Source organism: Bufo gargarizans, chromosome 6, assembly GCF_014858855.1.
Source record: "Bufo gargarizans isolate SCDJY-AF-19 chromosome 6, ASM1485885v1, whole genome shotgun sequence".
NCBI classification, from domain to species: Eukaryota; Metazoa; Chordata; class Amphibia; order Anura; family Bufonidae; genus Bufo; species Bufo gargarizans.
In genome coordinates this window covers 258,331,938-258,346,856 of record NC_058085.1, presented here as the reverse complement: position 1 = coordinate 258,346,856, position 14,919 = coordinate 258,331,938, and the positions used below count along the sequence as shown (strand labels likewise).

The window sequence follows — 14,919 nt, the reverse complement described above, 5'->3', positions numbered from 1 at the left end:
CTCTCCCCAACAGATGATGTTGGGGGAGAAAAAGATTGAGCATAATCAATATTTCCCTTGATCCTTTTTTTCTACCAGGAGATACGCTGCTGGCAGCAGCTTTCTCTGCTCTTCTCAAAACCTTTCTCCTGGCCTTCTCTCAAAAGTTGATTATCTTAGTACCACAGGTATACATACAGTACAGAGCAAAAGTTTGGACACACCTTCTCATTCAAAGAGTTTTCTTTATTTTCATGACTATGAAAATTGTAGACTCAGGCATGTAGAGTCCATCCGTTCACCTTTTCTGCGTCGCACAAAGACACGGTGGTTGGAACCAAAGATCTCAAATTTGGACTCATCAGACCAAAGCACAGATTTCCACTGGTCTAATGTCCATTCCTTGTGTTCTTTAGCCCAAACAAGTCTCTTCTGCTTGTTGCCTGTCCTTAGCAGTGGTTTCCTAGCAGATATTCTACCACGAAGGCCTGATTCACACAGTCTCCTCTTAACAGTTGTTCTAGAGATGTGTCTGCTGCTAGAACTCTGTGTGGCATTGACCTGGTCTCTAATCTGAGCTGCTGTTAACCTGCGATTGCTGAGGCTGGTGACTCGGATGAACTCTTGGTCTTCCTTTCCTGGGGCGGTCCGCATGTGAGCCAGTTTCTTTGTAGCGCTTGATGGTTTTTGTGACTGCACTTGGGGACACTTTCAAAGTTTTCCCAATTTTTCGGACTGACTGACCTTCATTTGTTAAAGTAATGATGGCCACTCTTTTTTCTTGCCATAATACAAATTCTAACAGTCTATTCAGTAGGACTATCAGCTGTGTATCCACCTGACTTCTCCACAACGCAACTGATGGTCCTAACCCCATTTATAAGGCAAGAAATCCCACTTATTAAACCTGACAGGGCACACCTGTGAAGTGAAAACCATTTCAGGTGACTACCTCTTGAAGCTCTGAAACTTTGAAAAACCTAGAATATGACATATTTTCGGTTGTTTCACACTTTTTTGTTATGTTTATAATTCCACATGTGTTAATTCATAGTTTTGATGCCTTCAGTGTGAATCTACAATTTTAATTGTCTTAAAAATAAAGAAAACTCTTTGAATGAGAAGGTGTGTCCAAACATTTGGTCTGTACTGTACGTTCAATAACTTTGGGCGCCAACTGCACCACTAGTTATCCCCTTTGACTCCACCTCTGAGAATAGCAGAGTGTGGTGTCCCCATGATTCTGCATTCTCACAAAAAGCTACATGATTCCCTAATGAGGTAGGTTGTAAACTAATTGAACTGACTCCACTGGGCCATTTATCCCCATTGAGGAGCAGAAGACATTTGGTCTACAAGCAGCAATCCAGCCTAGTGGAGGAGCAGAGCCAGGGTGGAGAACATCTGAAAGGTACTGCAGTGGCCCAGTAGGAGCCGGAGCAAAGGATGGGAGTGGTATTGGCTCTACTTGTTACAGTCAATCACAATGGCATTTCTCACTCCTTTGCTCCCTAGGGTCGTGCAGTGGAAGAAAGGCACACCCTTTCTTCCCCAGGCCCCACCATGATGTTGGGGCTCCTGCCTGATAATATTTAGAGTGCAATGGCCAGCAAATGGTGCAGAAGTTAGTAACCAGGCCAGATATAGCAGAATAAACGTATCTCTTTACTGAAGTGCAAAATAGGACTTGTAGTACATCCAGCAATAACAAAACACAGTTCCCCTCTTCCCAGGTCATGTCCAGATGTGAAGAGTGTCTTAACAGTGTGCCTCACTACAGTAAAGTTTCAACAGCTTTTAGTAGCAGGTTACCTGTCTGACTCCAATGCTCGGTCATGCAGATTCTAAGTTCTCTTGTTCTCTCCTCTGTCTTATTGGTTTTCTCCTTCTGCATCTGATCATGCAGAGATCGATGAGTCTCCGTAGTTTTTTGGGCCTAAGAGAAGCGAGCATAAGTCACAGCTTCTTCTCTCTGAACTTCAGTCTAGACTGACCAGACTGAAGGTTAGGAATGGGACCAGTCCACACCTAACTTCCTGTTAACCACAGCTGTTTGATCCATATATAGCTACACTAGGTACAATACATAAAATGAAAATACATAACAGTATATTACATAACAAACCATTTTAAGATACCCCCTACTCTCGGGTACTGCAGTAACAGGGGGCAGGAAATCCTCCACAGGAGCCATGGAAGGCATCTTACACCAGGTCTACAAGCAACAGTCCAAGTTGGTGAAGTAGCGCAGCTGATGAACATATGGAGGTAATAGAAGGCAGGATGTCCACCACCAGAGCAATGGAATACTCTTCACAACATCTCTACATACAGCATTCCAGCCTGGTGCAGCAGCAGAGATGGGGAATATCTGGAGGTAACAGGAGCAGGAAATTCCGCCATCAGAGCCATGGAAGACTACTCGCACCAGGTCTAGAAAACAGTCCAACAAAGTGCAGGAACAAACCCGGAGTGTAGAGGTTAGGTGTAGGCTTGGGTCCACCCCTAGCTCAGTAACTCTAGTGTTAGTGCAGGGAGCTCCTGAGGAGCCAGAGCATATGATGGGAGTCATAATGGTCCTGATGAAGTGTCACTGTGTCACCTCAGGCTGTTGCTGCCTGGGGATCGATGCAGTGGAAATGTACTTTTGAAAAATGAGGCCAAAAGTAAACGTATACCAGTCTCTTTTACGAAGTGCAAAGTCTAACTTCAATACATTCAATAGCAGCGTATTCCAAGTGCAATTTTCTGGCACCAGTAAGGAATATGGAGGCAGGTTGGATGGCTGAATATTAGCACTTGTAAGTGTAGATGTCCACTATCAGATCCAGATGCTAGCTTTAATTGGCCTAGTGATAGTCTGGTTGATTGGTATCTTAGCTGTAGTTACTCACCTTCCAGCATTGTCTTTTATACAAGTGTTAGCTGTCACACTGGTGTCTGACTTCTCAAGGATTTACTTGAGGACATATTTTGTTATTCTCTTTGGAGAATCCTTCTTAGAAATAGGAGCTCTGCCATGTCCTTCCTCTCCGCTCTGTCTCTGGACAGGCACTACCCCTCCTGGCAGGAAGCAGGACCTGTCCACTCCTATCAAAAGGGTAGGAACAAGGTGGTTAGCCCTTTTCCCTACCAACCATAACTTTAAATGGTACTAACAGCCAAATAACATAGTACATTGTATAGTACAACAATACAAAACATAACTGAATTAGCAGAGGAAATGAGAGTTTGTGATATGCTCACTCCTCACAGTACTAGGCCTGGGTTCCAGAGAATCCCCATCCCTGAGGATTATCTTCTGAGAGAAAGACGTCACTACTTTACAGTACTCTAGAAAAAGTGAGAGGAAGAAACAAGAAGGTCCAGAATCTACATGGCCGAGCACTAGAGTTAAGTCACTAAGATATCTGCTGTTTAAGGCCTCATGCACACGGCCGTGTTCCACAGCCGAGAGCGGTCCCCAAAGGAACACAACGGATGTGGACCCGCTGTGTCACTTACCGGTTTGGGCCAAACTTGGGAGCGGAATCTAAGTGTTCCCCTGGTATCCACCCTTTATCCGCTCCAGGATGCAGAAGCTGGTCTTAGCTGCAGGGGAGACACCAGGTCGCTACTGCAAGAATGGTCCCGGCTGGCCAGAACGCCTGGTGCAAGCACTGGGGATATAGGCAGGTGGAGCGAGCTGTCGCTGGATGGAAGAAACGCAGCAGTAGAGTCAGATGAAGCAGAGCTGAGTTGGTGATTAAGCAGTGTTGGAGCTGTTAGAACAGCAGAGCTGGATAGCTCAGGTGCAGCAGGTGTAACAAGCTGAACAGCAGAAAGAGGGGTGGTCGACAATCCGAATCATGCACTGTAGAGCAGCGAGGTACAGGAGGATCAGGCAGAGACGAGGTCAGGATACAGGCTAAGGTCGGAAGCAGGATAACAACACAGGAACAACGAGCTGGAACCTTCGCTGTAGAAAACTACAATATTGCTCAGGCATCACAGGAAGGGGGAAGCACCCTTTTAAAGGTGGTGCCTGGCCGGCACTGGAGAGAAGGCAGAATCAGGGGCGTGCATGAACCCTTAAAGAAACAGGACGCTTGCGGCTCCTACAAGGTGCAACTGAAGCTGTCGTCGCCTGCGACAGTGCAGGAAAGCGGGTCCGGAGCCTGCAGCGGAGAGGAGGAGCCTTGTGTGCAGTTCGACTGAGGTACATAGCAGGATGCGCTGCACGCTGGGGGCTGCCAACTGCCGTTGTTACAAGCACCACCCTCATCAAGCAAACCATCCTCACAAAATGCACAACCCTAACTATGCACATCACTCTCAGTAAAAACAATACTCTGACAAAGAGTGCCACCCTCACTAGACTCCACCTTCTCTTACAGAATTGCCCTCTTCAAATGCACCACACTGCCCTTACTAAGAGCACCACCCTTACAATGCACACTAGCCATCGGAGGTTCTGGACTATCCATTTTGTTACATTTTGGAATTGAGGCTTCTGCGTCTGATAATTATGTGAAAGGCTTTGAATGTCCTCTAAATGTTGTGCAGTCCCTTACCTTATCAATGTCACAAGCAACCTCAGGGACCTCCACTAACACCATCTCTCTTCTTCATCAGGTTTGTTTGGCTCATGCTCCTCAATTTTGAATTCGAATTGAAAATCCCACAAGAGACACTGCCTGAGTTTGACAAGAGCCGATATGGATTTGGGGTTGTCCATCCAGAAGGTGATGTGGTCTTTCGATACCGCAGACGATATAAATAGGTATCTACAAGTAATAAGGACATGAGATGTTCCTGTCAGATCAATCTGGCAGCCATTGAACTGATCCCGATCCAAAATCCATCAGAAAGAAGTACCTGCAATATAGTCAGAATGGACAGCTGTTATAGGCGTGCTCCTGTGTTTATAGGAAGGCATCACTGGACAACATCATGGAGTGGATTCTCAGCACTGCAGGACACAGCCCTCCAGGAAACACAGTCACCAATGAGATTACCCTACCGTCACTCACTAGAGAATTCTTTCCTAAATTGTCTTTAGCCATAAGATTTTGATCAGTGATTGACTGCACTGTAAATCATCCATGTGATCGTTCATATGAACAATTGCACCAGTAACATGTCAGACTACTGGCTGATGAGGCTACTCAATACATGACACACACCTCATCTGGTACACACCGATATATAATCATGCCTAGGCTCCAGTGCTATACATGAGGTGTATGGGCAGCAGTGCCCTGGAGGCAGAGAAGAGTAGTGTTCTGCTAGAGAAGAACCAGTATCTGAAGCCCATTGGCAGCAGAACCAGAGCATCCCTTTCAACACAGGAGCCATGGCGAACGAGAGGTGAAGAAAGTCAATGAGACCAAGTAAAAAGGATGTAGGGAAAGACGCCGCTGTGGTTCTAGGAATGGGCTTGTGAAAATTGGCAAATGATTGGCAGAAATCAGATAATCATGCCATACACATCTAGTTTTAGACGATCATGGTCACATTTTCTAACGTAACAGACCAAATTTCTGCGACCAGCCATAATGAATGATTGTTTGCATAACATTTTTAAGTTATGTTCAGCTAAAATAGCCATTTCATCCAACTTTTAACATATACAGTATGTGTTTAGGAGCTTTAGTGTAACTACCAGAAACCTGCAGACAGACTTGCACTATGTTCCTCTTAGACTACTTTCACATCTTCAGCTGGGTGATCCGGCCGGCAGTTCTAGCAGAGAATCCCGGGACTCGGTCGGATAAAAAATACTGCATGCAGCGGTTTTTGTCCGTCTGATTTTCAGCATATTATCGGATCTTTGTCAGGCCCTGTTCTAGTCAAAAAGGTCCAGCGGCAGTATGACAACGCCAGATCCGGAAGACGCTACAGGAGCAGCCTGCTGGAGCCTCTGCTGTGGATGACACTAGCCTTTTGTCTTTACTACAATTGTGTTATGTCCACTATGTCAGAAATCCAACCAACTGGGGCCGCAGTGGCAGCGATGGAGTTCAGCAGAGAGGAGTAAACTGGCACTGCTTCCTCCATATTGTACAATGCTGCACCCTAAGCAGGAAGTGCGCTGAGACATGCCAGGACTGTTCAGCATGGCCCAGAGACCACCATCAGTCTCTAAATAGACGGAAATAATACATGCCATCCCGCCATAAGAGAAGTCTGTATACAAGAATGGAGAGGGTCCTGAAAAATCTCTAAGCGTGTGGTGGATGTGGTGTTGTTCTCCGCTCATGATATTTCTTTAAGACTACTCTTTGACTTCTCCAAAATTATTAACATTTTCCTACTTGTGACATTGTTTTCTTCATTTTTTACTATGTATGTGCCACACTGTAACTTTATCTTTTTAAATGTATTTTTATACTTTTGTATGAAATTTTGGAAGCCTGATCATTGCTTTGTGACTATACCACACACTTGTTTTTTAATAAACAGAGTTTAAAATAAAAACTTAGCATTGCCGCAAATCAATGGGACTAAGGGTTGAGAGGATGAGGGGTTCACTGAACTGGTCACTCAAGGAATCTAGTGCAAACTAATATTCATTTTATTTATGGTAAAAAAAAAATGTAACCCTTCCTCATTGATAAGGTACAAAGAGCTCCACTCAATCAGGAGCTTATGCAACATCATACTGGTCACCATATGGAAGTGAGCACATTCTAAATGGAGGATCTTAGGCAGGAGCGTGGTGGAGAGCAGATGGAGAGGTCAAGATAACCAAGGGTTAATACTGGGGAGGCAGGCTGGGTCTGGGTTAATACTGGGGAGGCAGGCTGGGTCTGGGTTAATACTGGGGAGGCAGACTGGGTCAAGCACAAGTACCACAAAACAAGCACACTACAGTTTATTTAGGAAGAGGACAGTAGGGTAGGGATGTGAAGTCAGAAAATGGAGAACAAGGCAGAGTACCAGGTATGAGGAGGCCATAGTCTTGCGCGATCTTGCAACTTTTCTATATATATATATGTTTATAATATTCAACTGGATTGACACAGCCTTGTATAGTAACAAGGGTGTACCTCCTTAATCTATAAATCAACAAAAGAGAACTGGTACCATGGAATACCCAATAAAATGAATCTTTATTTAACATAAAAACATAGAAAAAAATCTTTTTATAGACAAAAATACATATACATAGAGACCATACAGGGTGCCAACAGAGAATGGTCCACAATAGCTGCTATATTTTTATTAACTTATCATGTGGTATTATATATTTAAAGTGTGAGACACTGCTAGTAGTTAGTATCAAGATCAGCATGCCATATATAAGCTATCTCTAATCATCAATGCGGCTGTCTCTCACTTTAAATACACATAGAATCACTGTGATCGGGGTATAAGTAAAACTATATTTGCAGGGTTGGCGCCATATATTATTCGCAGCCTTATCATAGATTATGCAATAGGCTGCGAATAATATATGGCGCCAACCCTGCAAATATAGTTTTACTTATACCCCGATCACAGTGATACTATGTGTATTTAAAGTGAGAGACAGCCGCATTGATGATTAGAGACAGCTTATATATGGCATGCTGATCTTGATACTAACTACTAGCGGTGTCTCACACTTTAAATATATAATACCACATTATAAGTTAATAAAAATATAGCAGCTATTGTGGACCATTCTCTGTTGGCACCCTGTATGGTCTCTATGTATATGTATTTTTGTCTATAAAAAGATTTTTTTTTCTATGTTTTTATGTTAAAGATTCTTTTTATTGGGTATTCCATGGTACCAGTTCTCTTTTGTTGATATATATATATATATATATATATATATATATATATATATATGTGCAGCTGTGAAGACATACAGAAATTTACTTACACAATTTCTTCTTTTCTCTAGTCTAAGCAGCAGCAAATATACAGGGGGCTAATTCCCTGTGCTGTGAGTTAGGAATGGTCCCACAATTAAAATAATCATATCCCTTTGAAAGAATTAAACCTCCCTCCTCCCACTGTGTTGTTTTATAAGAAAAAATCCTAAGCAAAAAAAAATGCTTAAAACAATATATATATATATATATATATATAGATAGATAGATATATAGATAGATAGATATTTGGTGGGAAAGAGACATTCTGCTGCTTGGACTGCAAGAAGGAAGAATTTGGTAAGAAATGTATACTTTCCTCACAGCAGCAGATACATATGAGAATGTAGCAATACCACTCAAGGGTGCAATAACGCAGAACGCAAAACTAAATGTTCAAAACTAACTTCCTCTAAAGCTCCAAAATCAATTCTATAATACTTAAAGGGGGTTGGTGTTGCCGTATGTCATACTGGTCCCCTTACAGAAAAGGATGGAGGATATTTTTCGCCCTGGGGGGTATGCATGGCTCCCCACTCTAAATTGGTGGGAGGAATCAGGCGGACACACTTGTAACTTAAAGGGTTTCTCCAGGAATTATTTAAAATGGCTGCCATCAACCTGTTCTAGAATGTGAGCAGGACTGGTTGTCATCACTTGCAGAGCTGTCTATGGGGGTGATTCCACACAGTACTCCCTGACACTTTCATATATTACACAATGGTAAGCTTTCTTGTCAGGCTGCTCAGCCATGATGGCATATCATAGGCAGGATCGCATCATTACCATATATTGTAGAGCAGCAGAGTGTGTAGAGAGGCCCCGTCCCCTCACCCCCAGGCAACCTTGAAAGTAGTGGCAAACAGTCCTGTTCACCTACTAGGACAGGTTGCTGGGGCCATTTTAACTTTCAATAAGTTTTTATTGACAGAGTAAATGTGCAAAAGACACAAAGTATAAAGTACAAGTTGCATTCGATTCGCATATATCATACACATAATACTCCGATTTTCCTGTTTTACAGAATAATACAAAAACAGATACAAAAATACCTGAATGGTAAATGTCTGATGTAGACAGTATGTATGAACATAAATGTATAAACATAAATAATGAGGAATAAACAATACTCCGAGCTGTGTCGATACTACCACATAGAGCAAGTGTGCTGATTGTAATTGAGACTAAGGCTACTTTCACACTTGCGTTCAGAGCGGATCCGTCTCAGAGGGATCCGCTCATATAATGCAGACGGTGGGTCTGTTCAGTACGGATCCGTCTGCATTATATTGTTAAAAAATTTCTAAGTGTGAAAGTAGCCTGAACGGATCCGTCCGGACTTTTACATTGAAAGTCAATAGGGGACGGATCCGTTTGAAGATTGAGCCATAGTGTGTCATCTTCAAACGGATCCGCCCCATTGACTTACATGGTAAGTCTGGACGGATCCGCACGCCTGGGCACAGCCAGGCGGACATCCGAACGCTGCAAGCAGCGTTCAGGTATCCGCCTGCTGAGCGGAGCGGAGGCTGAACGCTGCCAGACTGATGAATTCTGAGCGGATCCGCGTCCACTCAGAATGCATTAGTGCTTCAAACGGAGCTCACAAGCGGACACCCGAACGCTAGTGTGAAAGTAACCTAACACTGCTGCTTGTAATTCTGCTGGGGCCATTTTAAATCATTCCAAGTTGACTTTTACTTAACTCATGTGGGGTAACAAGCTTAGGCTACTTTCATACTAGCTTTTAAGTTTTCCGATATTGAGTTCCATCATAGGGTCTCAATACCGGAAAAAAACGCTTCAGTTTTGTCTCCATTCATTCATGAGGACAAAACTGATCTGAACAGAACAGAATGTTCCAAAATGCATTCCGTTCCATTTAGTTGCCTTCCCAGACTGGAGAGCAAACCGCAACATGTTGTAGTTTGCTTTTAGGGCTGCACGATATGGGAATTTTGTGCGATTGCGATTAGGGCCCTAAAAATTGCGATAACGATATGTGATGCAATATTTTAAGGGAATTGTGCTAGAGGTCTATTTGCTGACGCGGCTGGGTATGACATAGTTATGGGGGATCTGTGGAGGACGCTGTTATGTGGGGGATCTGTGGATGACGCTGTTATGTGGGGGATCTGTGGAGGACGCTGTTATGTGGGGGATCTGTGGAGGAGGCTGTTATGTGGGGGGATCTGTGGATGACGCTGTTATGTGGGGGATCTGTGGATGACGCTGTTATGTGGGGGATCTGTGGATGACGCTGTTATGTGGGGGATCTGTGGATGACGCTGTTATGTGGGGGATCTGTGGATGACGCTGTTATGTGGGGGATCTGTGGATGACGCTGTTATGTGGGGGATCTGTGGATGACGCTGTTATGTGGGGGATCTGTGGAGGACGCTGTTATGTGGGGGGATCTGTGGATGACGCTGTTATGTGGGGGGATCTGTGGATGACGCTGTTATGTGGGGGGATCTGTGGATGACGCTGTTATGTGGGGGGATCTGTGGATGACGCTGTTATGTGGGGGGAGTGGGATCTGTGGATGACGCTGTTATGTGGGGGGATCTGTGGATGACGCTGTTATGTGGGGGGATCTGTGGAGGGCGCTGTTATGTGGGGGATCTGTGGAGGACGCTGTTATGTGGGGGATCTGTGGAGGACGCTGCTATGTGGGGGATCTGTGGAGGACGCTGTTATGTGGGGGCTCTGTGGAGGACGCTGTTATGTGGGGGATCTGTGAATGACGCTGTTATGGGGATCTGTGGATGACGCTTATGGGGGACTTGTGGATGGCACTGTTATAGGGGATGTGTGCTATGACACATAGGGCCATGAGGGGGGGCCAGCATAAGACACACACATAGCATCTTATGCTGGTCCCCCTCATTGCCCTATGTGTCCTAAACTGTGCACATAACTGGCTTTGTGTGTGAAGTATTTTACTACTGTGTGAAACAAGCTCTCTCCTATTGATAAAATGGCCAGCCTCTGTAGTCTATACTCACTGTCACAGTACGATGAATGCACTGCAGCGAACGGCAGTGAGGTGGCCGGCCGGCGCGTGACTGACGTCACTTAGTAACGCTCATCTAACTTCAGGAAGCAGGAGCATTACTAAGTGACGTCAATCACGTGCCGGCCGGCCACCTCGCTGCCGTTCGCTGCAGTGCATTCATCGTAATAGTGAGTACAGAGGCTGGCTATTTTATCAATAGGAGTCAGAGAGAGCTTGTTTCACACAGTAGTAAAATACTTTACACAAAAAGCCAGTTATGTGCGCGGGGCCCCTTCATATATAATTGTGGCATTTACGGGTCGGCCAATTCGCCATATCGCATTTGGCGAATATCGCGATTCGATTATTTTTTCGATAAATCGTGCACCCTATTTGCTTTCCGTTCTGGGATGCGGAGCATGACCCCCAACGCAAGTCAATGGGTACGGATCGGTTTTCTCTGACACAATAGAAAACTGATCCGTCCTCCATTGACTTTCAATAGAGTTAATAACTAATTCGCTTTGGCAATGTTAAAGATAATAAAACAGGATCCATTTATAACGGATGCAGATGGTTGTATTATCAGTAATGGAAGCGTTTTTGCTGAACCTGACGAATCCAGCAAAAATGCTAGTATAAAAGTAACCGTAGGCTAGGTCTACATGACGACATTTGTTGCGCGACAATAAGTCGTGCGACAGATAGGGCAAAACTACACTGCAACATTTGTCGTGCAACATTTTGTTGCACCAATGTCGTGCAACGATTTTTATAATGGTAGTCTATGGTGTTGCACTACAACATGCGACATGCTGTGACGCGACAGTTGTAGAAAAATCCATCTGGAATGGATTTTCTGCGATGGTTGCGTCGCAGTCGCAGCATGTTGCATGTTGCAGTGCAACACCATAGACTACCATTGTAAAAATTGTTGCGCAACATTGGTGAGACAAAATGTTGCGCGACAAATGTTGTCGTGTAGACCTAGCCTCATGCCTCATTCACACAGTCAGTTCAGGCAGACGTCCTTCTCTACCTCTTGCATGATGTTCTTTGTTTTGGTTTCCCTTTGTCATCTCCTTTCCTTCTCCTAGGTGTCACCTATTTAGATTAATCATTTATACTACTTCCTGGATGAAGTGTTCACTGCTGCTGCTCTTTACTCAGATAAGTCTTTTCATGTTTTGTGTTTCCTTGCTGGCTTGATTCTAGATGACCCTGACTCCGTATTAAGTGCAGGGAGCCGGTGGTCATGTCCCCTCACTATTTTAGGGTTTTCAGGTGAGACCCTTGCATGGGCATAGCATTTATGGAGAGCTCTTAGGGTTTTATAGGGCTCACCTATATGCTCCTTAATTTGGGATCAAGCCAGTCGGACGTTTATTCCTAAGTTCCAGCTATCTGCAACATCATCCGTGACATTATAAACCGCCGTAACCGTCTTAAGCATGGATCCGGTTTCAGCCTTTATTGACCACATGCAAGGTCTTTCGCTGAAGGTAGCAGATCTCCGTAAAACTGTGTCTCAGTTTCATGTGACCGGTTCTGCTGGTGTTCATGGAGTTTTTTCCGAGCCTAAGATCTCGCTTCCGGATACGTTCTCCGGGGGTAGTGAGAATTTTGTTTGCTTTAGAGAGGCTTGCAAACTCCATCTTCGCCTACTTCCCCATTCCTCTGGTGATGAGGAGCAGAGGGTGGGGATCATCATCTCGCTGCTCAGGGATAACGCTCAGTTTTGGGCCTTTTCGCTGCCGGTGGGGGCACAGCCCCTCCGATCGGTGGATAAATTTTTTTGTAGCCCTGGGGCAGATATATGATGACTCGGATCGTATTGCTCTGGCTGAATCTAAACTGCGTCTTTTATGCCAGGGAAACAGTCCGCAGAGATATATTGTTCTGAATTTCGGAGATGGGCAGCTGATACTGGTTGGAATGCTGCTGCACTCCGAAGTCACTTTTGCCATGGTCTTTCGGAAAGATTGAAAGATGCATTTGCTTTTCATGAGAGACCAGCCTCGTTAGAATCTGCCACATCTCTAGCTGTTCGTATTGACAGGCGTCTTAGGCCGAATGCACACGGCCGTTTTTCACGATCATATAGATCATACCAGTGTATTACTGTATTGCGGCGGGAGCAGGGAGCGCACGGCGTCATAGCAACCAATGACGCCGTGCGCTCCTGCTCTCAGCGGTAATCCAGGCCGCGGTTCCACGGACCGCTCACGGCCGTGAAAAACGGCCGTGTGCATTCGGCCTTAGAGAAAGAGAGGAGACTACTCCTTCCTGTCGTACTCAGCCCAAGGACAGTGGGGCTGTCTCATTCAGTGCGCAGGGGTCTCAGTCTCTCTCTGAGGAGGAGGCCATGCAGCTTGGTTTGCTTGCCTCTGATAGTAGAGGATTCAGCTCTCAGAGGAGGGTTTGTTTCTGTTGTGGGGGTATAAATCATTTGGCTAATGTTTGCCCCTCTAGGCGATTCATGGAGTTTTCTGAGGGTAATAAAAAAAAACAAAAAGAAAAAAAAACCTCTAAAAACTTTCCATTTGCTACTATTGGCAAGGTTGATGCGGAAATTGAAGGTTTGCCGTTTGCTTGTAGTTCCCGTTTTCTCCTACCTGCCACGGTGGCGCTAGACAGCAAGAACATTGTTTGTGAGATTTTTGTAGATAGTGGAGCAGCTGTCAATCTCATTGATAATAAATTTGCAATAGCGCATGGTTTCCAGGTATGCACTTTGGAAAAGGATATACCTGTTTGTGCTATCGATTCCACTCCACTTTCTCAAAGATCGTTAAAGGGCATAGTTCACAATATCCATTTGACTGTGGGTGACGGTCATGTTGAGGATATGTCATGTTTCGTCCTAAGCGGATTACCTACTCCTCTAGTGTTGGGGCTACCCTGGCTCACTAAACATAACCCCACCATTGATTGGCAAGCAAGTTAAATAAATGGTTGGAGTGAGTTTTGTAGAGAGAATTGCCTCACGTCGTCTCTTTCAGAGGTTTCTACCAAGACTGTACCGACTTTTCTCTCTGCATTTTCGGTTGTGTTTTCGGAGAGTGGTGTCCAGGAGTTACCTCCTCACCGGGAGTACGACTGCCCTATTAATCTCATCCCAGGTGCCAAGCTGCCAAAATCACGTTTATACAATCTCTCCCAACCTGAAAGAGTCGCTATGCGTACTTACAGTGAGGTCCATAAATATTGGGACAGCGACACAATTCTAACATTGTTGGCTCTATACACCACCACAATGGATTTAAAATGAAATGAACAAGATGTGCTTTAACTGCAGACTGTCAGCTTTAATTTGAGGGTATTTGCATCCAAATCAGGTGAACGGTTTAGAAATTACAACAGTTTGCATATGTGCCTCCCACTTGTTAAGGTACCAAAAGTAATGGGACATAATAACCATAAATCAAACTTTCACTTTTTAATACTTGGTTGCAAATCCTTTGCAGTCAATTACAGCCTGAAGTCTGGAACGCATAGACAACACCAGACGCTGGGTTTCATCCCTGGTGATGCTCTGCCAGGCCTCTACTGCAACTGTCTTCAGTTCCTGCTTGTTCTTTGGGCATTTTCCCTACAGTTTTGTCTTCAGCAAGTGAAATGCATGCTCAATCGGATTCAGGTCAGGTGATTGACTTGGCCATTGCATAACATTCCACATCTTTCCCTTAAAAAACTCTTTGGTTGCTTTTGCGGTATGCTTTGGGTCATTGTCCATCTCCACTGTGAAGCGCCGTCCAATGAATTCTGAAGCATTCGGCTGAATATGAGCAGATAATATTGCCCGAAACACTTCAGAATTCATCCTGCTGCTTTTGTCAGCAGTCACATCTTCAATAAATACAAGAGAACCAGTTCCATTGGCAGCCATACATGCCCTCACCATGACAATACCACCACCATGCTTCACTGTTGAGGTGGTATGCTTAGGATCATGAGCAGTTCCTTTCCTTCTCCATACTCTTTTCTTCCCATCACTCTGGTACAAGTTGATCTTGGTCTCATCTGTTCATAGGATGTTGTTCCAGAACTGTGAAGGCTTTTTTAGATGTCGTTTGGCAAACTCTAATCTGGCCTTCCTGT

General features: G+C 44.6%; 1 protein-coding gene across 1 annotated transcript in view; it reads left to right on the top strand.

Annotated features, from left to right (window-relative positions):
- PTGIS (prostaglandin I2 synthase) overlaps positions 1–6,438 on the top strand; it is a 38,261-nt gene extending 31,823 nt beyond the window's left edge. Inside the window, exon 10 of the mRNA XM_044296919.1 lies at positions 4,594–6,438. Coding sequence (XP_044152854.1) covers positions 4,594–4,741 — 148 coding nt within the window. The 3' untranslated portion in view covers positions 4,742–6,438. The remainder of the gene's footprint in view (positions 1–4,593) is intronic.
- Positions 6,439–14,919: the final 8,481 nt, after the last annotated feature.